The following is a 25,161-nucleotide window of genomic DNA, read 5'->3' as shown; positions in this document are numbered from 1 at the left end:
TGTAAAATAAAATATATTTTTAAAGAGAAAAAAAGGACAAATAACATCTCCCAACATAAGCTGAATATCGTGAATTTATTAATTTGAGTGTCCATACCCAAAAAAATAATTCAAAATATTAACATTTAGATTATATATATTTTATTTAAATTATGAATATATATTATTATATTACCAAACTTAATTGTGAAGCAGACATTCTTTTTTTGAAACTATCATTTTCCTGTTAAATTTCACACCAATAACAATTATATTAATTCGTGTTTTAATATTCTATTAATTATTAACGTCTTAAGTGATTTTTTAAATATTTATAATATTATATTAATAAATTGTGTATCATTTATTTACATATTTATAATTGCACATCACTTATTTTTTTTATTGGAAAACCAAATAACCATCTATGTTATTATATATGTGTTTGAACTTTCCTCTAATGTATAAAAATATTAATAATTTTTATAATGAACTTATGTATTAAAAGTATAACAATAATGGAAAATATTTTAATTTTGTTTAAAGATGCATAATTTACATTTGAAATGAGTCTTCTTATATTGTTTAAAATATTTTCCCGATGGAAGATGAAACGGTTGTCTGGAAGTGGTGAAAAGAAGTATTCATGAGTAAAAAAAAGAGGGAAATGAACCTTTCAAAACATAAAAAAAAACAAATTGATATTTTAAAAAATAAGGTACTAAATTAAATAAAACATAAAAAATGTTGTAATTTATTCCAAATATTTTTAATTAATTTTTTTATTAAACTCATAGTAAACTTTTAATTTTTCATCTCTTAATTTATAATGTAGAAATTATGAATCCGCTTAATGTGAGAAGTTATTAATTCTAAATGCAAAACTTCTTTTTATTAAATTATTGAATGCGCGGTCTTTGTCTTGTGAAGTTAGATAATTATTTTTGTGATGCAAAATAAGATTATTTAGAAACTTAGGGATTTATTTATAAATTTACTTTTTCTTTTCTTTGAAACAAATATTCACATGGCTAGGTTTATATTTGAATAATTTGGGAACAATAATTATCTCAAGGAAAAGGTTCCTATGGTAGAAAAGTTCCGCGTCTTAAAAAAGTTGAATTTTTTCGAAGTGGAAAACCCCTCTTCTTAAGTTTGCTCACTGCTACTTCAACTCACTTCCAAGTTTCCTCCTCTCTCACACATATAACCAATGCCAACGTAAGTTTCAGCAATCACCCTTCATTTATCTTGTACAGCTTCCTCAAATCTAAACCTTTTCTTTATTGTGCGTTTTTATTTCTTCTTTATCTCTTTATACATTCATGGTTGTTTTGTTTTGTTTTGTTTCTCTCTTCAGTCGTCTTGATTGCTTCTACCATTGTTGCTTTCTATTGGGTCATGAATTTGGGTACTTGAATTGGGTAATGGATGGATGTGAATGAATTCTGTGAGATTTCTGTTATTACTTTTCTGCTTGGTATGGATTTGAGTTAGATTGTGCTTCTGTGACGTTGTATTGGATAAGTCAGGCATGATTAGCGTATTTCTGAGATTTTAATTATGTTTGATGCTTGTGCTAGGGCACTAAACAAGACCAATCGACATATGAATTTGAATTGTGTTTTTCTTTAATTGGGTAGCTTCAGGTGTTAGCATTGTGAGAGGAAACCAGCAAGATTTGGTCTTAAGGAAATTTATGAACCATCAACTAAGATAAAAATATTTACTTTCGTCTAGTAATCAGCCTTTATCAATTACGGAAAATTTATTTAATTTCTTATCTGTCTAATAATCAGCCTGTTTAAGTTGATGGCTTGGTATGTTACCATGTTTGCATTTTATGATACTTTAGAAAAGATGCTTCCAAATCATGCTGCAAAAGTTATCCGTGGTCACTGCTAGTGCTAGGGCATACTGATGAGTCCTATACTTAATATATCTTCTTTTAAATTCTCCCTCACACTCTAACCATCCACATAAACACCCCCAATCAACTGCCCTGCCTCCAAATCTGTGAAAAATATGCACTGAGAAGCCACCTGCATTTGCTAGAGTTGCTGGTGGTTCTAGCTCTTCTTTCATTTGCTGGGTCAGTGTTCTCCAATTTGCTATTGGTTCTTACTACTCTGTTAGTTTTCAAGCTGGCAAAGTTGGTTCATGTTAATGCATCTTAGTTGTGTCCCATCTTGACCTTTTTTATTTAAAAATTTACATAATTCCATATCTATATTGTATCTAGACTTCTTAAGTTATCACTTTACATATATACTTGTTATAGGACTTGTGTCTATGTATAATTGAGTTAGATAGATCACATAATTCATTCTCTAACTTTATAACAATTATATCTGGTCAGGGATACTTCTCCAAGGCTTTTTTGAAATGCTCGTAGATTGTGATCCTCTTGCCTTCATATTTTTCCATTTGGTGTTGCAAACCATTATTGCAGACTGTCTCATTATCGACTGCTACTCTGATCTTTTAAGGGGCAAGAATGACTACGCATAGTATGTTGGATATTGCTTTAAATGATATACTTCGGGTGGTCACACCATTACAAGAAGATTGGAATATAAGATTTGCAATTATTAACGACATAAGAAGCATTGTTGAATCTGTGGAAAGCTTGAGAGGTGAACTTTCTGGAAGTTTTGTTTCTGCCCTCAACCCCGTTCCCGTTTTATCACTTGTGCTAATAAGGATTATTCTTCACTAAATTACAATTTATACACGTGAACGTGTTTGCCAGCTTAAAGTGGATATCACTTATTGTAATGTCGCATGACCATCTAAAGGCATGACTTCTGTATATGGTGGATGAAGCTCCAATAAGGGGCTGATTTCATTGTTCTAGTTGTTTTGGTTAGCAATAATTCTTCCTATACATATATTCTGTTTGTGTTTTACACTTGTGATTGAAGAATATATTCTGTATATTTCTGCTACAAACCAGAAACTGGGTGGAACTACACCAGTATGTTGTAGGGAATGTCACAGGCGTCCCAATTTTTTGAAATCTCTATTTTTCGTTTTGTATATATAAGGTACCCCATCCACAAGTTTGGTTTTTTCTTAAATGCCATTAACCAATATTTAATTCCAGATCTTTCTTGATTAGTGTGCCAAAACGTTTAGCACCAGATCTCATAGAGAAAAGTTTTTCAAATCTAAATGGATTGAGTCATTAATCTTTCCGTTTATTAATGGTAAAAAGAAACAAATTTTCTGTTCTTAATGATTTGCCTTGCTCTTCAAACACATCATCCGTGTTTGCTGTTACTTTTGTGTTATAGTACTATATTTAGTCATGTTTCAATCTATCTTACAGTTCTATCACTATTAGAGTTACATGATTGTGCTAAAGTGGTTTTTTCCTCCTCATTCAAAGAGGGGAAAAGTAAAAGATTCCAATTTATGGGCAAGCTTTCAACGAGCACGAATGTTTCTCCAATAAAATGAGATGAATTTAATTATCCTTTACACATAAATTTTGCATCATTTAATTTTTGTTTTTCACCTTGAGTATCCCGGATGGGGTCAAGTGACATACTATGATATAATTTTTTAATTCATTCCGTTTTTGAAATCTAAGTATTTAAAGTTCTACTTTACTTTTGGAACAGGAGCAACTGTTGAGCCATTTGGGTCATTTGTATCTAATCTCTTCACCCGATGGGGTGACTTGGATATTTCAATCGAGCTATCAAATGGTTTGCATATTTCATCTGCTGGGAAAAAACAAAAACAAACTTTATTGGGGGAAGTTTTAAAAGCTTTGAGAATGAAAGGTAAAGTTCTTATACTTTGAAGCTTGTCACTTATAAGTTAGTATAAAAATGTGTGTATAATTTTTATGATGTGGCAGATTCATTTCTGGGTCAATTTGTCATTTCTGGGTAGGGTAATGTGTTTACATGGCTCCTGTTAAAGATTATGATACGAGGAGATGATTTCTGTTCAAAATTTTGACTGGATTGGTATGATGGCTCTGCCTTTTCTGTTGACTTGCTTTAAATCCGTACAAAGTTATGCTTCAGTGACTGGAGAAAAACAGGATGAATGCTCTTATATGGTTGAGTTGTTCTATATTATCCATTTTAAATGTAAGATTGAATCATGCCAGATAGCATGATAATTTCACATATGCTGTAAAACCATGTAATTACTTGTTGAATCAATCAATTAGGAATTCAATTAGTTGTGCTTATTAAACTTGTCATAGCTTTCCTTTTACTTTCAAAATTAAGAAATTTGTGAGTATGTTTAATATGTACATTCTGTAATAACATAAATTTACAGGTGGAGGGAGCAACTTGCAGTTCATCCCCAATGCACGAGTTCCCATTTTAAAATTTAAAAGCAACCGTCAGGGTGTATCTTGTGATATTTCAATTAATAACCTGCCAGGCCAAATGAAATCCAAGATTTTGCTTTGGATGAACAAGATAGATGGCCGCTTTCATGATATGGTTTTACTGGTACATTCTTGAGTCTAGAGAAAGGTTGCTGTGCTTGGAATTGCTTGTGTTTGTTTAATTCTTTCTGGTTTGCGTAGGTCAAGGAATGGGCCAAAGCACACAAAATCAATAACTCTAAAGCTGGAACTTTCAACTCCTATTCCCTAAGTTTACTTGTCATATTTCATTTTCAGGTTTTTCTTCTTTTTCATAATTCTTTTATGTTGTGTTATTTTTTCCTTTTTTTTTGGAGGTGGGATGAGGGGATGTTATTAATTGTTCCAGGAAATATTTTATTAGTTCTGCTTATATGTCATCTCATCTGTTATTTATTTTGGTGGTGTTTGCTGGAATGTCGCGCAATTGTTGTTTTTCATCTTTCTACCTGAACTATAATCTCAAAATTTAACTGTGCCTCTGGTATATATCTTATGGAAAATATTAGGCTCAATTTCCCCTTTTTTCCATTATTTATTTTATTCCGTTTGGTCTCACTATTAATAAAAGTTCTAATCAACTCTGTCAATTTTTAAAAATGCAATAATGTAACCATTTTCCATCCAATTAGCAATAAAATCGTAAACAAACAAATGTTAACAATTATAATTTATGCACTATACAATTTATATAAGCAATGCTTAGTGACAATATATAAAACTAACGACATCCATTTCAACCAATGAAAGAGTCACATTGTTGAGTTTTTAAAAAGTAAGGAACTGATTGAACCTTGAAAGGGTTATGTTTTTTCATTTTTAAAAGTTTTGGGGACTTCATTGAACCTTTTATTATTAGAGGTACCAAATTGAACAAAAGAAGTAAATAATGGAACCAAAAAGAGTAATTAAGCCAAAAATTTACAAGGTGCTCATTTTAGTTTGAACATTTGACATTAGCCTGGGCTTATTTGGTTTGAGAAAATGTTTCACGTTTCTTTTTCCAGCTTTAATAATAATTACAGACGGGCCACTCTATTTTCACTTTATTCACTGTTAGCAAAGTTTTCTATTGGAAATGATACTTTTTTTCCATAATTTCTTATACACATTTGGAAGGAGGAAAAGCAGTGAAAGTAAGGTCACAATTGTAGATCTGATGGATCTAACATTTGCCTTCTTTTTCAGACATGTGTTCCTGCAATCTTACCACCACTCAAATATATATACCCTCGCAACATGGTTGATGATCTTAAAGGTACATTTTATCTTTCGTTTTGAGCATGAAATGAAATGTCACTATTCATAGAAAGCTATACTATTCACTCTCTTTTATGTTCAGATTCGGTGCATGCTTCAATGTCGAGAATTTTATAAATTCCTTCCAGTCATTTCAATGGCAAGACTTCTAAATGTTCATGATATTTCTTTTACTCCCCACATTATTTTACACTTTCCTTGTGTAGGTTTCTTTTTTACGTTTCATGTATTTGAAGAATAAATCCTCTTTTTGAAAGTCGTGATCAATATCATAGTTTGATGGGGTTGATTTTACTTTCAGGGCCCTTTGGATGATATTTACTAAAATGATAGTGAGTAGCTCTGTTTGGGGTCGACAAACATTTGATTCTGATGTCAGATTGGTGGGCTACAAGCTCATGCAGTGTTTTTTATTTCTTTTTGTTCTATCCTATTTAATCTTTTAGGGATTTGATAATGGTGCGGGGCGGGGGGGTCGAGGAGGGGAAAGGGGACCCTCTTTGGTTTCCTTTTGCTCTCCCTCATGGCAGTGCTACTTTGTCTATACAGCTTGAGGTATACGTTAGGGGTGCTTAAAGTAACCGGTTGGAACTGAACCATTTTGAAACTGAATTGGTTTAAAACAAAATCACTTACAAAAAAATTTACTGAACTGTTTTTTTGAAACCAGTCCAATTTTATTCCAACTGTTAATTTTAAACAGGATTAATATTACTGAAAACGAACCATTTTTTTCTCAGATACTGTATATTTTGCTTATCCCCACAAAATAGTTACCCATTTTTATGCTAAGTTTTCCCATCTACGGAAGAATCACCCATCTATGCTCACAGTACTATTTACTGGCCAAGTATTTTTAAGCTGATAGGTGGTGCTTATTGTCACATTGATATAGCCTTTTTGTTTTTATTGGGCTAATTTTAAGCTGTCTAGGAGTGTTGACTTTAGACTCATGTTTATCTTTTTGTCATTTATTATCAGTAAATTTGCAAAGCTGTTACAGAAGGGGTTATTTAGATTTTTGTGTGTGAATTTTAAAAAAAAACTTTATTCATGTGCAATAAATATGATCTCATTTAATCATAGAACTAAATTTAATTAAATATATAAGCTAGCTAAATGACTAAGTGTAGCTGTTTGTCCTTTAAATCAGGAGTTTAACTTTGACTACAATGACTAAGTGTAGCTAAATGACTAAGTTTAGCTTTTAATTTTCAGATAAACATTGAAACCTTGTATAGTTATCCTAGCAGCGAGAGCATTCAAATTTAGGCCTTCGCAGTCATGTTATCTCTTCTGCAGTTACTGATTATAGACTAGCTCTTCCTTGATCATCCATTAGAAGAGAAAACTAGTTCAGTTTTTAAAACTGGTTCTAAAACCTGGTTGGTTCAGAACCGGTTTAAACTGAATAAAACAATTCAGTTGAGAACTAGGTTTTTCAAATAACTTACATGTGTAGATCAATAACTGAACTTATTGAATTAGTTCGGTTCAGGTGTTTAAAAACTATTTTTTTCTCAACCTATAATAAGTACCAAAAACTCATTCGGCATGATTCCAGGCAGCAACCTTTTGCTTTTTTGTTTGAATTTGAGTTTGGAGTGTTGAAAATGCTTCGTGTGTCTAGAATTGTCAATTTACTTGTATATTATACACTGGAATTAGAATTGTCAGTTAACTTGTATACAAGAGTTGTGTAATCTGTACCTTGTTGTAATTTATGCAGGGGTTAGAGCTGATGCTGAGAATCGTATCACAGAAACATGTAATGCTAGTATAAACCAGCACATATCAAACAAGGGAAGGTCAATTAATAAAAAGTCCGTGCGTGATCTTTTTGTTGAATTCTTAGGAAAGGTAAATCTTTCTTTAGTTGATTTTTTACTCTTTTGCATTGGTAAAAGATGTTTATATGCTGTGTTGAATATCTGTTATTTTTCTGTGCACTTGATCATACACTTTTAAGCTGTGATGCAACATTTTACACAACTTTTTTGTTTATTTCTTTCTAAGATATTTATTATGTTTCACAATCCTCAGTTATATACTTTGTTGTTGTCCAATTGCAATTTCTCTTTTAAAGTTGTACCCTCTTCTTCCCTAATAATACCAGCGAGAATGTTGTACTGATGCATATCATGTATTTTTAATGATAACATGAGATTTTGTAGCATCTGTTGTTGAGGCTCTCTGGCAGTGAATTTTCTCAATCTAGCACTGCCCTCTAGCATTATTTACATAAAATAATTATTACACCATGTTGTATATTCCTGCAGTATGCTCAGATGGATTCATGGGCGTCAAATTTGGGAATTTGCCCGTACACTGGACAATGGGAGCAGATAGAGAACAACACAATTTGGTTACCCAAGACTTACTCTATATTTGTAATTCTCCGCATATGTTCATTTCTACTTTTTGGAGACATTATGGTTTCATTTTGAGGATAGCCTGTGTTTGTTTATTCCCATGACAATGCTGTGGTGGCAAATGCTAGATTCTACGATGCATATTTTCTTTTGCTGTGTTACTGATATTTGTATCTGAATTTTGATTGATTAGGTTGAGGATCCCTTTGAGCAGCCGCAAAATACTGCAAGATCTGTCAGTGCAGGACAACTGAAGAAGATAAGCGAGGCCTTTTCAAAATCATACTCCTTTCTTTCCTCGAACAATCATAATCTAAATTCACTTTTGACCATGTTAGCACCACCACATGTAGTAAAATCTATCACAGGTATTCAAAATTACAACGGAAGTTACTTTCACCCAACTCAGCCAAAAGTACAGAGAGTAATGCGCCCTCCACCGCAGTTACAACATCATTTTCAATATGCCAGTCCAGGAACAAGCTCCAACAGTTCAGCTTCAAATGGGCATATGCAGATGCCTAGAGGAACAAACTTTAGCATTCCATCTTCAAATGGACATATGCAGATGCCTAGAGGAACAAACTTTAGCATTCCATCTTCAAATGGGTATATTCAGATGCCTAGAGGAACAAGCTTCAACATCCCATCTTCTTATGGGCATATGCAAATGCCTAGAGTAACAAGCTTCAACATTCCACCTTCAAATGGGCATATACAGATGCCTAGAGGAACAAGTATCAGCAGTTCATCTTCAAATGGGCATGTACAGAACCCTAGAGAAACTAAGAAGCCTAGAGGAACCAACTTCAACAATGCATCTTCAAATGGGCATGTACCGGTGAATAAAGGCCAGCAGATGTGGAGGCCAAAGAGTTAAAGAGGATCTTTATATATCATTCAGCAGTTCAGCTTTTAACAGGTTTTGACTATTGTCTCGGTGTACTTGTTAATACAAGTGTTTGGAAGAATAGGGTTACGGTGTTTTTGCGCCCATGGGCATCAAAATTAAACGTGTAGATATTACATGAAGTTTTGGTGGGCATCATATTGACATTTATACACCTCTTATGTACTTGTTGTAAAGCACAACTTTACATATGAACCATGAACTGTTTTGCTAGTTTACCGTGTTGCATTACATTAGCATTGTATGCGAACAAAGATTAAACACAGAAAGAGAGGCCTAGAAATGTCGTGCTAGAATTTGTTTTTGCCACTTATGCGAAATTGATTATGGATTAATCAGATAAAAGTGGTGTTGCAAAATGTATCAGAAGGTTTTATTTTAAGAATGGTAACTCAATATTCAATACACTTTTACATACCACACTTTGGACTGGATGGGTAGTCAGTCTCCACAATAGCAATAACAAAATATATCAGTCCCTATTTTTCCTTTGACAACAAATTGCGTCTTTGACACTCTAAAATAATAATATTATAATTATATTTATATTTTTTTAAATATAAATTTTATAACACATTATTATTATATTGTTAGAGCGTCAAATGGATGTATTTTTACCTCTTATTTGGTTGGAATGATGAAACTAATATTTAAATTTTTACCTTTGGTAGAAAATGCTATTCTAAATGTAATAAAAGACTTCTACAATCATTCATGACTATGGCTAAGGATTTCGGTCTTGGAATTGCATTCCATAAACATTATGAAATACATTTTAAATTGTTTTGAAAAATTATTGATTAATCTTATCATGAATGTCTTGAAATAGTTAAGTGTTGGTTTTTTTTATCAGATATTAACGTTTTGGAATTTCTTAACTAGAGGATACTTTTCAGTATAATTTGAAAAAGTTATTTCTATCTTCCAACGCAAAAATGACATGTGTAAGAAGCAATTTTGGGTTGCATAAAGCAATTGTAATGATTAAAAACATTTAAAATACCACAGCTGCTTCGACAAAGGATGTCGCTTTTTTAATTTCCAGAATGCATGGGGTATTTCTTCCTGCTCAACTCTCGATAGTATAATGGACTTTCTTGCTAACTGGACTTTCTAGAATATGTAAGGTTTTTCTTCCTGCACTCCATGATTACTAATTGTCGCCACTGCACTCTTTGAAATTTACGTCAAGCCTCATTTATTTTTGGGCTATTTTCTCTTATGCTTGGAGGCTTCCTTCAATACCAGTCACAAACATTCGCTTTCAAAATCTTTTATTAAATTTATCAATTTAATCATTTTATTAAAGTTAATACTTTATCATTCCATTGTATTTTAGCATGCACTCTTTTAAAATAGACAAAACTTCCATGATTAATGTACCTATCCTTGTACATACATAAATAATGTGCATGGATCAATTCACATTCAAGTTTTAGATATATTGTTACATAAAATATAAGAAATAGGGTTTATTACCTATAACAATGACTAACTTATCAAATAGGACTGTTTCTGATTTGTTAAATAAAAATAAAAATTCACAACCATTGTAAATATAAATTAAAATTTAAGTTACCATAAAATTGTCACCTGTGTTAACTCATCCTATCTTTGTATACATAGATAACATTAATAAACCTGAAAAGATTTAATATCTTCATACTTTTTGCTGTGTGAGTGTAAACAACTAAAATTGAATCTATGAGAAAGTTTCTCTATTTGTATTTTATTTTTTAAAATTAAATTTTAAATTTAACTCTGTATTATTAACTTTCAAAGTTAGTTTTGTTCCAATTTACATATATATATTGCTAGGATATATTTTAGACAATCTTAATCTAACATAATAAACTTTTAACTTAATTTAACTTTATAAAATATTTATAAAGTGAAGTTTATATATATATATATATATATATATATATATATATATATATATATATATATATATACACACGTCTCTTTTTCAGTTGATACATTTTAGCAATGTGTATAGGGTTTTAGTAGATAAAAATACCCTTATATATAATGGATTCTAAGTTTTAAGGTTAAGGGTATTTTAATAATTTTCATTCTCTCGTAGTCCCAACTGAAAAAATATCATAAACACTCGCGGTTAAACAATTTCTTACAAAAAATGATTTTATAATGAATTTTCATTTTATAATTTTTGTCTTATCTAATTTTATCTAATTTTCACAAGCATAATGACATATGAAAGAATTGGTAATTGGCTTGGAAAAAATAAGAAACATTCGTTGTTAAACAATTTCTTACAAAAAAATGATTTTATAATGAGTTTTCATTTTATAATTTTTGTCTTATCTAATTTTCTAATTTTCACAAGCATAATGACATCCAAAGAAATTGGTAATTCACTTGGAAAAAATAAGAAACACTTGCAGTTAAATAATTTTTTAAATAAATGATTTTATAATGAGTTTTCAATTTATAATTTTTGTCTTATCTAATTTTTACAAACATAATGACATATGAAAGAATTAATAATTGGCCTAAAGGGTTTTTTTTAGAGATGATGATTCAACATCTGCAGATGATGAAACTAGAGAGGTTAGTGAAGATGATGAAATTGAAGAGATCTTGAATGATCTTCTGCCTGAAGGCCAATACGTCAATGATTCAACTCTTTACAAAGACAAATTGTTTAACAACGAATGTTTTTTATTTTTTCACTAGGGGCTACAGTAAGATGACAAAGAAAATGTTAGAGTGATAGAGATGAAAGAGAAAAGGTCGAGAGGAAAGAGAGAGATGACTAAGGGTTTGGAGATTTCTTGGTTTTTTAAGTTTTGAAAATGAAATTATTCACATACCCTTAACCTTAAAACTTAGAATCCATGATATATAAGGGTATTTTTGTCTACGAAAACCTAGTACACATTGCTAAAATGTACCAACTGAAAAACAGGTGTACGTGCGTTAGCAAACCCATATATATATATATATATATATATATATATATATATATATATATATATATATGTGTATGGTAACTGTAACAACTATCAAAATAAACATGTGATAGAATCAAATGACCACAAAGAATTTGACAATGAAGAGATTGATCTAAGAACAAGGGAAGATAAAAATGGTCTCTGATCATGCATCCTAAGAGAATTTGATACTTCACATACTTTGTGACCAAATATGGGTTGTCACACGTTTCTTATTTATTAATTTGAGTGTTATTCTAACACGCGTAATGCTTATGAGTTATGATGTCATTATTCTTTATGATATTATTATATTCAGAAAATATAAAAAGTAGAGCATTATTCATGGTCAACCTCAGAATATATATGAGCTCAGCAAAATTTCATATCAGTGATTGAACTTTTGGCACCATGCTTAAGGGAATAAAAACTTATTCATGATTCTGCCAAATTTATTTCTTTTGAATCTTGACTTCTAATATTAAGTCGGGTACATTTTTCTTCTGGTGCCAACATGTGGACGCTGCATTTTTTTTTAAATATTTCACAGTATCATATTCTCGTTAATTTCCCACACGCACAAATAATGTTACTATTTTTTTTTTTAAATTTCGTAGGTTGATTGGGACATAATTGTTGTGGTAAACTGCTGAAGAAAATAATAAAACATTACATAAAGTTCGGATAGGATAACATTATTGTAGGTTACATCTTATCACTTCTACCTTATCCTCTCAAGGATCTCACCCGAAGACATTATATCAAGAGACAGAACTAAAATTTCTATGATGTCTATGATTATTTGTGTTCTAAGACAGGACACGGTCCTAGATTCTTCAGTCACTAGAAAAACAATAAACATAGATTTGCAGTATCTAGTAGCTTTGAAATGTCATTCAAGATTCTAAGGAGAAATGTGGTATTTGACCATTAGCTGAGGTTGCAAAAGGCATATGTTTTATGAAAAATTTTGCAGTCATAACTGCATAATGGCTCCATTTTAGTTGCAGTATAGCACCTGATATCATTAATGTATCAGTCATAAAATATTGTATGATTTTGTATCTTCTCTATGTTAATTTCAATTTCATATTTCTCCCAATGTCCTTTGTAGAAATTGAACTGAATCATTAGCAGGATTGGTTGACCTTTTACTGTGAATGATATATATATATATATATATATATATATATATATATATATATATATATATATATATATATATATATATATATATATATATATATATATAGTGAGAGAGAAAGTGAAAGAAGTGCTGTATGAATTGTTATAAAATCTTATTCTACTGATATTGTTTTGGATTAAAGCTTGGTGCACTGTGGCATGAAGCTGAAAAGTAGGAGAAACTATTAAATTGTTCAGATTATGATATGTTTAATTTTTTATATATATATTTGAAAAATGTGATTAGATGTTATAGGGAGAGTGGCTGGAAACACATTATATCTGATCATAAAATAAATTTTGGAGAATTAGGTTGGCCCACAGAAGTAAGAAATTGTCTTATGACATTAAGCACATGCCAATATTGAATAGTTGTAATGCGTACCATATTCACTATTACACATCACACGTTTAAACTTTATATAAACATCAAAATCACTATAACGAGTGAACTCTCAGCCTTCTGAGTAACACGTAATGAAATAATAAGTGGAAGGAGAGAAGAGAAGGAACTGAGAAATAGTAACGTTTTTATATTTGATACAAAAAATCTTATATGCAAATATTTCAACTACCTATTTTACATTAAATTTGTAATCAGGAACTCACTTTACGTATTTAATTTTGGAAGATCAATTTGAGTCAAATCATATCACTTAAAATGTAAAAGAATTATTTTGAACTACCGTAGTTCATCATAAAAATTCATAATTTATAAGAAATATGGCTAAGAATTTTTTAGCTTTCTTTTTAATGTAAAACAATAAACTAATAAAATCATACTATATTAATAATAAATATAAACATTAATAAGAAATAATATGGGTTAATTGTGTTTTTTTGTCTTAAAATTTGACACAATAGTATTAGGTTTTTATACTTAATATAAAGCCATGAATGTAGTTCTTTTTGTCTCAATAGTATTACCTATTTTCAAACGTGATAAATGAATCTAGTCTACAAATTTTCTTCATGTCAACGTTTTAAAAAGACAGCATGATCATTTGTTACGTCAAAAGAATGTTAACATGTGAATGAAAAACATATTATTTATTTTCTCCATGGCAAAATATTAATGCCCACGATTATCTCAAATAGTTTGTATAACTGAATAGCAGGTATTTTAATATCAATTTTATAATTAGGTGGGATAAGAGTATTATACTATCTGTACTTGCGAGTATTATTATATACAAATATTAAAATTAAAATTTAATTTATATTTTATTAGATTAAATTTAATTAAAATTTAAATTTTATTTATATTTAATTTTATATTCTTTTATTAATTTATTTGCATTTTAATTTAAAAATTTATAAAATATCTTTTTTAAATATTTACAATTATCCATAGATTTTAAAAAATTCAACATATATTTTTAAAAGAGTATCCGACAGATAATAACATAGATATTTTTAAACGAGTATCTAACGTACATAAGATGTTGGATCTTTTTGCAGGTATAGTAGCATGTAGGCACTGTTCGTAACCGACCTGACCCATTGTCATCCTTATGTATATTTTTTCTATTAAACATATGATGAGAAGAAAACACCAAATAAAAACTTCATATTCTTTGTTAGATTTTCTAGTATTATCCTTTGTTCAACATTAAAAATATATTGAAATTGATATATTATCTTTTTTATATATATTTTAAAATATTTAAATTAGTATCAATGAATATATTTTGAAGAGATAATTAATAAATGAATAACACAGGAAAAATCTAAGTGGGAATTCAAATTCCAGATAGAACTCTGTGAAATACATTATGATTCTCGTTATGATCCTCTTAAGGAGTTTGAATAGAGCAAATATGTTTAAAATATCTCACTAGCATGACAACCTACTAAGACCAAATTAGTACTTCAAACATTTTCATCCCAATTAGTAGTTGCACTCTCATCATTACTATATAACAATTTGTCAAAATGCACGTAATTACCAAGCATCACCAAACCCCAATAGCCTTGACCATATCAAGAGAGTGTCATGAAACTTAGGCTAATTTCCAAATTAGGTAAACTAATCGTTTTTAATAATAAAAAAAAAAAGACTAATGACCATATATCATTGGTTTAAGAAGCAATTGAATGGTTTTTCCAGAAATAAATCAGTGAAGAAGAAAACTGATTCTTAGATGTAACAAGTCCATGGCCCAACTGATAGAGTTGAGAGCAAGCAATCAGCATCAAATCCAACCAAATCTCCTCCAGCTAAGAGATGTTGACACTAAAGAGGGATCAAATGCTACGTGTTCATCTTTCATTAACTATCTATGCGAGCCCACATGTTTATTTATTTATGGAATTTCCATGAAAAATGGTGCAATAATATACCAACAACCCAAACCAAATATCTTTTTCCTTTCATTCTGTTTAAGAATCGTCTTTCCTTTTAATAGAAAACTACTTCCAATGACTACAACATCATTATTACAGTATTATTCAAATATAAAACAGTATATAAAATCTCGTTTTCTTCTCAATCACAATAATGCATGTGAATTTCTGTACGTATAATCTAATCTCTGAACAATACGTAATTCGGTCTTCAAGATTATCCATCAATTATTATATTTATTGAATTTCGGGTTAGAAGAAATAATATGTCACGATATTTATAAAAACAAGGAAATCATTAAGAATTAAATTAAAACATGTTATTTTAAAACATTTATTGATCTGTCTCTTTTATTGCAAAAAGGGTGTACGGAAAAGAACTACAGGAATATAAGTATGTAGAGGAACAGCATTTTATCCATTCCTGAGTCGACAATTTGGGTCCCAAATAAAGGGCACTGTCATCAAATTACATCTATTGTCGAATTTGATATGTGACTCTTTGTGGCGTCTGCAAGTTATTGCTACCCAACGCACCTTCTTCATCATCATAATCATAATAACATTTCATAATACATCAGTCATAACACATCAATAGCATTTTGATCTTTTATTTATAATACAAACAAATAAGAATATTTATAGAATTATCTTCTTCTTTCTTTTTAATTTTCCCGAAAGTTCTTGTGGATCTACTTTGAAAAAGCTTCAGAGTAAATAATACGATTTCACTTGTATCTTTCTTTTTATTTAAACTTTAAATATTATATATAAAAGAGAGAAATGACAATATTGTGATTTTATCAAATTTATAATAATTATTTTAAAACTCACAAATTAAATAAATTTTATCTATTCGACAAGTAAAGTGATTTATCATAATAATACATGAAAATTAAACTCAATTTTTTTTAATACAATCAATAAATTGGATGATGAAAATAAATATAAAAAGGGTTAAAGATTTTTCCTAAAACGAGGATTAATAGGTTTTAAAAAATGTTTAGACAATGGCAATAAAATTATCTAACAATGATCATTTGATAAAGTATTTCAAAACGTTCTCTCAAGTTACTTGTAAAAACTAACTTTGAATATGTGTTCAACAATAACTAAAAATTAATATAGGTGCAAAAAAGTATAATGTTTATATCTTTTATAGTAATTCATCTCAACAATGAATTGCATTCAATATTGCTTTGCTTTACATATTATAAAGAGTTTCATTAATCAATAATTGACAATAAGTATTCTAATTATCACTTATGTTTTGTAACGAATACACAAAAATTATTCTTAGTTAACCATTTTATCTCCTCCTAAAATATAAAGAAAATATCTTTTTTAATAATGCCACATATGATTTATTTTTTCAAATATTTTAACTATCACTTTTGTCACAATAAAAAAGTTATTTGATTGGTTACAAGGACAAATCTCACATGGAAAAATATAAATTATTAATGTCTTGATAAAGAGAGCTTTACATAGTAAAGATTTTATAAATGAAAAAAATACTTTTTTTGTCATCTTGTTTGACACTTTAAATATCTCGCACTAAGATGAGCTTTATACCCCTATTATAAGTATAGAAAACATTTTACAATGATTTGGTCTATTTGTTAAAATTAATATAAACACGTGAGTTGAGTGAGTAAAAAGTAAAAAGTCCAATAAATTAAATTTGTTTCTTTTTGTTCAATATCTATTTCTTTGTTGTTAACATTTTCTAATAGTTGCTTTCTAATCGTTATATATAATCTAAACAATTTTTCTTATAAAGATTCATATGATCTTTGTGAAGATTTGTCTTGCTTTTCACTTTACCTTATTTAGAAATTATAAAAGATATAACTAAACTATCAAAACTTAACCTTATTTGTTATATATGATCAAAATCATGACATGTGTTGTCTTAGTAAAATAATATTAGTTAATAAGAATCATACTATCGCTATAATTCATTTATCCACTTATTCTGCAAAATTAGAGATAATGCATCAAGATAAATAAACTCTTTTATATTAACATAGAAGATATTAATGAAAGACATTAAATATCATTTAATGCTCATTGATGGTTTTCTTTATTCTCAATATAATCTTAAATGGCACCATCAAAAAACACTTTCCACTTATCCCAAAAAGCTTCTTTTTAAAAACTTTGTATAAACTATATCACAAATAAGAAAAAAAAACTACAAATCCTTTTGATAAATTAAACTTTGCTTAAAATTATTTCATTTTATCTTTGAATGGCTTACTAAAAAGCTTGAGTTAAATTTTTAGATTTATCTATCTTAGACCCTTACATTTGTACTACTCTTTTCAATTCTTAAAAAAATAGTTGTTTTAGAAAAATGCTCAAAGACAAACTAAGACAATAATAATTTTGTATTTTGCTCTCTGTTGTTCATCTAATGAAAAAGAAATTTATCTTTTAAAGAAGTATAGTTTTAGAGTATTTTCTAGGTGAAAAATGCATTTCATCCACATTCTTATATTATTTTCAAGTTAAAAAAAGGTCGGAATTTTATAAAGACACATGTGAATATTACCTAAAAAACTAATAAAATCATTATCCATTTGTAAATTTCATATTAACTAAGCTTAATTACTCAAATAAAGAGAAAGATACTTACAATGCTGTTTCAAGGATAAATGTTAAAACCAAGTAATTACTCTAAGAAAGACAACGATATTAACAATGTGCTTTCAAGGATGGATATGAAAAAAAAAATATGTTGATGTAAGTTAATCGGAATTAAGATACATTCACAAAATATTCCACTTTTGAATTCCCATTATATGTATTTTCATAGTAAAAGATGAAAGAATATCTTCATTTACAAGAATAGAATACTAGTGGAAGAGGCAGAGAATCTAGATAAACAAATTGAAAGAGATTTTTTATTAATAGAAATATAGAATTGATTTTTCAATGTGCTTTTATACGATTTCTAAAAAGAGAGTTGTATTCTGTTTAATTTCTTAAACAGTGTCCTTATCATAGCTACCAAAAGTATGTTCAGAATTATCCAAAACATGCAAATTTCCCATTAATTAAGAGATCCGCATTATTAACCATCAGACAAAAACATGAAAAAAATAGAACATTCCTTAAAATTAGCCATTAAAATAATGATGGAACTTAATCCTTAAAAAGAGAGGAAATCATTCGAAGCATGTAATTAAAGGGGTATAGTGTAGATGCATTTGTCAGTGCTCCTTTTAAATTTTGACTAAAGCATTATTCAAATTGTTATTGCCAAGAACTAATCACGCAACTGGTTCTACAAATTCACACGTTGATCGTTTTTCATGATGTCGTGACTTGCTCAGTACCACGTTCTATCTCGTTTCCTTCATATTATTATTTATTCTTGTATTCAGTTAGCACACTTCAAAAAAGAATAATTGGATGAACTCACGTACTTAAAAAACTGGTTACATGGTACTAAAGTGCATCTCTTTCCCAGTATTTTAAAATTTAATCAAATATAACTATTTAAAGACGAAAGTTAATTACTATATTTAGCTTAATGGAGCCGGTTAAGATAATTTCAATCCTTTATTTGGATATAGAAGAGTTTGGGAGCGTGGAATCAGAGAAAGCAATTATCTGTTCCTTACTCATTCAACATCTAAACAGCTATGTTGGAAAGTGAATATTTTCCTGCTGAAGTAAGAGCCCGTTCTTGAATGAGAGAGTGATTGTTTTGGCTTTTTTTTTAATACGAAGCTTTCTTGTGTAGTCGTGTGAAGAAATATAACATTTAATGAAGATTGAAAGAACGGAGACCAAAATGGGACACAAGTTAAATTAAGAATAACAAATGCTTCTGGCAATGAATTTTGTTCAAACATTCCCGAGAAAAACTTAAAATAGAATTGACATAGACATCGCGAGAACCAAAGGAAAATTCTTCAATTTATAGAGTCGATTATGGACAAAAGAGAAAAGGGTATCGACGGTTTCATTGAATCCTTAGTCGACACGAATTTCCCCTACAACGAAATTTCCCTATGATTTTGTTTCATTTTCGAAAGCTACATTTTTTTTTTCCTCCTCCTTTTCTGAAACTAAAAAACAACATTACACTTGGAAAGAAAAAAAGAAAGAAAGAAACAACATTATTATTAAGCAAAAGGCAGACCTTGAAGATTGACCGGAAACAGAGGGTGTGCGGTGCAGTGAAAGTGCCCATTATGCTGCTTTGAAGAGGCACTCCCTTCATCCATTGTTGCATTCATTCGTTAACGTAGCTGGAAGTGGAAGTGGATGTTTGTTCTGGATCCTTCCTCAGATCAAGCACCACCACGCTCACATTATCGGCACTGTGCCTTGCCAAAGCCAACTTGGTCAACAGAATTGAGGCATCCGAGCAACCACGGTCGGAGCCGTCTGCCGTCACATAACCATGACCAGGAGAGCCCGGAGGAGTCGGGGGCTTCTGCGACTTCAGACACATCTTCACCACCCCACAAGCAGTTTCATTTGACACCACATCCCACAGTCCATCACTTGCCAGTATCAAACACTCATCATCATCACTTCGCTCAGTCACAGTCACCTCGGGCTCCGAAATCACGAATGGCTTCAGGTAGTAGTCTCCTGAATAAACACAAGTAACACTACCATTACAACTTAACAAACTTCAACCTAAGATGGAGAATAGTGACAATAAAAAAAAGTAAGCTGCTATTTGTTCATTCACTTGCCTATGGCTCGAGACATGGCCAACACACCCAGCACTCTTGCGCCGTCCCAGTAAATCACGCGCCCGCCCTTGGATTCCACTCGGAGCAATTCGTCGGGGCGGTCCGGCTGAACAACACGGATCCAAAAACGGTTATCCTTTGAGGAAAGGGATCAAGAAAACCGTTATACTTTAAAGATACCTTATGTTAAATTGTTTCTTGGGAAATGAAATGAAAGGAAATTGGAAATTAGTAGAGAGAGAATGGTACCTTGTGATCCGAAGAGAGAGGAATGGCAACTCCGCCACGGCAGAGAACAGCACGGGAGTCGCCGCAGTTGGAAACGACAATCTTGTCTGGGGTGAGGATGGCGATGATAGCAGTGGATCCAACTGCGTCACAGTGCGGAGTCTGGAGCTCGCATCGACAGTTGAAAGTCTGGTTGCTCTGGCTGCGGCGGAAAACCTCTTCATCCATGCGAGCAAAACTGCTCTGCATCATTGTTCCCCACTGTATAGCGTCGTCTCCATCCAGAATCTCTTCGTTCACAATCTCGTGGAGCCTCTCCTTGCACATAGTGGCAACCTGTGGAAAGAAAAAATTGAAATGATTAAGTGGATAATACAGAACCAGATCCATTAGCAAGCACTGAGTTGAACAGAGGGAGAATACAAACATGAGAGCAACCGTGACCGTCAAAAACGCCAAAGTAGTGGAAGCCTTCAAGCGAGAAGAAAGGGCGCAGGGAAACGGAGTCCTCCATGTCTCTCCTCCTGCCACAGACAGAGGTGACTCCATACTTGGGACACTCTTCATCTTCGGAGTCGTCATCCTCGTCTGTCAGGGATTTAGTGTCTGAAACATCATCGTCGTCTTGTTCGTTGTTGAGGAATTGGGAATCCTTCTTCATAACCTTGGTTCCGGAGGATTCCCGGTCAGTTTGAAGTTGGTTATCAGTGTCATTGAGATCGAGCTTGGGGCGCTTTCGGGAAGAGTCGGGCACAGCCATGTCAGCTATGTACTTCAAGGGTACGATATCCATAGTTCTGCGGGTGGAAGGACGAGAGGTTGGTTCTAGAGGAGTAGGGGTGTCACCTTCTCCAACAACTCTACAGCAAATCCCAGCCATTGAGAGGTGCTTTATATAGGCGCGAAATCAACAGAGAGAAAGAGAGAATTTGTTGTAGTAGGAGTAAATTGTAGAGATAGTTAAACTGGGGAAGGGAGGGAGAGAGAAAGCGATGAGCGCTAATAGGCGGAAGCGGAAGGCTTTCGAGGAAGAGGACAGTGCCATTGAAATGGGATTGGGGGAGAAAGGTTTTTTAGGCGGTGAGAATGAGAGAGAAAGAGAGAAAAGAGAGAGAAAGAGCAATTGTTCACTTCAGCTGGGGGCCACTAGAGCAGCCTGCCCGTCACCGTCAGGGGCACCGTATGCCATCTCCACCCTTCATCACATTACCCCTTCTCTTCCCTCCCGTACACGTGTTGCATCTTTTTTCTCAAATCCCTACGTGGCACCAATCATTTCCATCCACGCTAGCTCCAACCCTTCTTCTTTTTCGGACACGCATGTGGTCCTCTCCTTCTCTCTTACCTTCCAATTTCTATATCCTAACTCTCATCTCTCTTTTCTCTGCTTCTCTCTTTTCTCTTCTGCTTCCCCTTCACCCGCAAATTATAATTACTATACCATATTACTACTAATGCTTAATTAATTATGTAGTTACACTCTTGGGTACAATTTTTTTTTTGTTTTTGTATTTCACTTTTCGGTTCCCTAAGACGCTCTGCTGGGGATGTCACCACGTGTCTTCGTAGCAGAATACGAGATTCTTTGTTTGTTAAAGCTAGTCACGACGGCTTGCGTACATATCACGCGCCTTTATTATTTACACTGTTCTTCTATCAAAGAGAGAAGATAATTCCAAGAGAAAAAATATTTTAAATGAAATTGAGAATATAGAAGATAATATGACAAATAATTTAAATAAAAAATAAAAAAGGTGAAGTAAATAACTTTTAACATGAAAATTAACAAACACAAAAAAACCCTAATGCCAATTTATAAGAAAGTTTATATAATTAATTATGTTGGAAGAGATAATTGATCATATTGAGATTATTTTATTATGTAAATACATTATTAATTTTCATTAATATTTACATTTTGTTGTAATAAATGATAAAATAAATACATTTCACCCATTTTTTTTATTAGCATAAAAAATTTAGATTTGAATTTTTTTTTCCATCAGTTGAATCTAAATAATACTAAGTCTTTCTTTTTTATTTTATAAAAATAGATATATAATCAATTTAGTATAATGAGTATAATGGTTTTTATACAATAATTTTAATTTTATTAATTTTTTTAAGTGATTCATGATTAAAATAATTGTATACATCTTAGTAAAGAATTTTTACATACTTTATATTTCTATAAGATATTTTACCTAAGTTATTTATGAGTTTATTTTCTTATTTTTAATGTATTATTAATTTAAAATACTTGTAGATTATTATATTCATATTATTAAGGATTATTCCATACTTTATCCAAACTGGAATGGAATATACATTGTACAACTCTGAACATCATTTTAAAATTGAACCGTATAATGGTATAATTATAAACTAAATTATTTTTTAAAATAACTTTTATGTAAGTAATTCCATTTTGATTAAAATACAACTTCCTCTATGCATTCTACTTGCTTCAACAGTAAATGATTTCAAGTCATTATAAAATAATTTTTTTAATAAGTTTGTTAAAAGAAATTTTACATAATTAATTCTATTTTGATTAAAAAACAGCTTGCATGTAATAATTAGAAGAGAAATATAAGTGAAAATAAAACAAATTTATATATATATATATATATATATATATATATTGTTCAATAATGGTTGATATTATTAGTGTATTTAGATAGTACTCCTCAATTCTCACATCATGATATTTTCTATTTTCTATTTGTTCTATAATCTTAATGTTTTTATGTTTATTCATCTTAATTTTGGGAATTAGAAGTAAAACACCTAAATGTCCTCTACAAATATGGAAGTTGTTGAGTGGGGGAGTAGCTAGCGATTCCAGTTGTCCAGTGAAAACGATGTACGTAAGAAAGGGTATCTGGACACGTGTGGGACCGCATGTCAAAGTCTATTGACGCTTACGGAATATCTCAGCTTCTATTTATTCAATGTGGGACGCGTGGTCTTTCAACCTCTTCGAATACTACTCTCATCTCTCTAATTCTCTTATTTCTCTCACTTCAAATTCTCAAACACACTTCTTACTCTTCCTTCAACTCAATTATACATCTTATATTTAATATTTAACATTTTTCTGCTAACGAGATAGGTCAAAATATAAATATTTAAATTAACTTTTTAAATTATAATGAATTAATCTTATAAAATTTCATTATATCAATAAAACTTTAAAAATTTCTTAAAACCAAGGGTAGGGATCAAAGCACACTTCAGTTCAGATTTACACAACTGCTTAAAAACTTTTTTTTATATACATTTTTCTTATTTGACTTGTCTATCTTAAGTTATTTATTATTGTATTGATGAGGTATTGATCATCTTAAGGTTTAACTGCACAGGGTAGAATAATACTTCATATATTTAGTAACTTTCTTTTGGTTACATTTATTAAAAATGTGTGTGTATACCTATAGTGATACTTCTTTTAAAAAATGTTACAATAACTAATAAATAATAATAATAATAATAATAATAATAATAATAATAATAATAATAATAATAATAATACTGTAACGTTTTTAAATAAATGTTCATGCAAATAATTAAGTTTTCACTTTTTTTTTTCAATTGTAAGTTTATAGAATATTTAAAAATAATAACAATAAATTCATTAATAAATTAATTTTATTATAACGTTGAAATAGTTAATATCAATTTAAAAATTAACATTTCAAAGTAGTATTTTAATTTATTTAAAAATAAATTTAAAGTAATCATACCTGCTCCCTCACTTTTAGTTATCAAGAGTAATAACACATTTCTAATGTGTTACCAAGATTAACAACACATCTATAAGGTTAATCCATTGTCTCCAAACTCTCATGGTGTTTTTTTCTTCAAACCCTATCATGGTTGAATCATCTTCTCGAAATTGCTATCCTCCTTGCTTGCCCTTGGGGTCATTCACTTTCATTGCCATCTTGATAATATCAGCCAAAATCATCTTCCCATACTCTTCTTTTCCTTTAGTAAAACCTAATATTTTTTCTCTCCCAGTTTCTCTCATATTTCTTCTCTTTATTATAAATATATCTTTTATTACTAACAAATTATTAATTCATTGTTTTTAAATTTTGCATTAATGCAAATCGGTGAAGTCATAGCAAAGTAAGAAGGTGTGCGTACCTGAAAATATTATGAAGGTGACTTATTAAATATTGTTTGTGATAATCCTAGTGTGATTGTTGGTAAGGGTTTGGTGCTATTATTAAATTTAATTAAGATTTGTCTTATTAATATTAATTGTTTGGAGTTTATCCAACCAGTGTAGATGAAATTTGTCTAAAACTATCAGTATATTAAGGCTAGATTTGATAATTCATTTGTTGATATAAAGATATTTTTGCATTGTTAGATAAATTTCAATGTGACGTATATATTCAAAATAAAGCAAATTATTTGTATATTTAATTTTTATTATATTTAACATGGTATCAGAGTCTATGATTAGTTTTGGTGATCGGTTCAGTGAGTATAATTGTTACTGTATCAAAAGTCTTTCTAAATAGTGATACGAGAAATGATACAGTTTGTTGGGTATATTGTTTCATCCACTATCAGATCACCCCTTAATATTTAGTCTCACGAGATGTATATAACTTAGTGTGATGGGGTGGGTTGAAAGTCTTACATGTAAGTGGATGCAAACTTTACTTTACAAGCCGGTTTTGTGAGAATTGAAATATGTTACAATCTTATTTTCCTAATCATTCTCTACTCAGGTATACACAAAAATAATTTGCTTCTAGAACACTAATATATTGAATTGAATGTATCACTG

The 25,161-nt window shown here is 30.5% G+C and overlaps 2 protein-coding genes across 6 annotated transcripts; one reads left to right on the top strand and one right to left on the bottom strand.

Annotated features, from left to right (window-relative positions):
* The first annotated feature begins 1,057 nt into the window (after window positions 1-1,057).
* On the top strand, window positions 1,058-9,135 carry LOC124831893 (protein HESO1). 4 transcript variants are annotated; one of them, XM_047305992.2, is made up of 9 exons: window positions 1,058-1,200; window positions 2,339-2,615; window positions 3,606-3,770; window positions 4,282-4,460; window positions 4,538-4,633; window positions 5,564-5,633; window positions 7,365-7,495; window positions 7,915-8,025; window positions 8,201-9,135. In XM_047305992.2, the coding sequence occupies exons 2-9, from the start codon at window positions 2,477-2,479 to the stop codon at window positions 8,885-8,887; spliced, it is 1,578 nt and encodes a 525-aa protein (XP_047161948.2). In that variant the 5' UTR covers window positions 1,058-1,200; window positions 2,339-2,476; the 3' UTR covers window positions 8,888-9,135. The 4 variants fall into 4 exon arrangements, with proteins under 4 accessions (XP_047161948.2, XP_087948061.1, XP_047161949.2 ...); XM_088091935.1 differs by having other exon boundaries at window positions 1,064-1,200; window positions 2,469-2,615; XM_047305993.2 differs by lacking the exon at window positions 1,058-1,200 and adding an exon at window positions 1,233-2,071.
* A 10,172-nt stretch (window positions 9,136-19,307) lies between these two features.
* LOC148198172 (protein phosphatase 2C 37-like) lies at window positions 19,308-21,743 on the bottom strand. Of its 2 annotated transcripts, none has more exons than XM_088116369.1 (4): window positions 20,782-21,743; window positions 20,376-20,690; window positions 20,127-20,262; window positions 19,308-20,019 (listed from the first exon to the last, which is right to left on the bottom strand). In XM_088116369.1, exons 1-4 carry the CDS (start codon window positions 21,232-21,234, stop codon window positions 19,655-19,657), a joined length of 1,269 nt encoding a protein of 422 aa, XP_087972495.1. In that variant the 5' UTR covers window positions 21,235-21,743; the 3' UTR covers window positions 19,308-19,654. The 2 variants fall into 2 exon arrangements, with proteins under 2 accessions (XP_087972495.1, XP_087972496.1); XM_088116370.1 differs by having other exon boundaries at window positions 20,127-20,232; window positions 20,782-21,736.
* Between the last annotated feature and the right edge of the window lie 3,418 nt (window positions 21,744-25,161).

This window comes from Vigna umbellata, chromosome 5, assembly GCF_029865625.1.
Source record: "Vigna umbellata cultivar VRB3 chromosome 5, Vumbellata_1.0, whole genome shotgun sequence".
NCBI lineage: Eukaryota > Viridiplantae > Streptophyta > Magnoliopsida > Fabales > Fabaceae > Vigna > Vigna umbellata.
The sequence above is the reverse complement of the archived record's forward strand: the minus strand, read 5'-3'. Positions and strand labels throughout refer to the sequence as shown.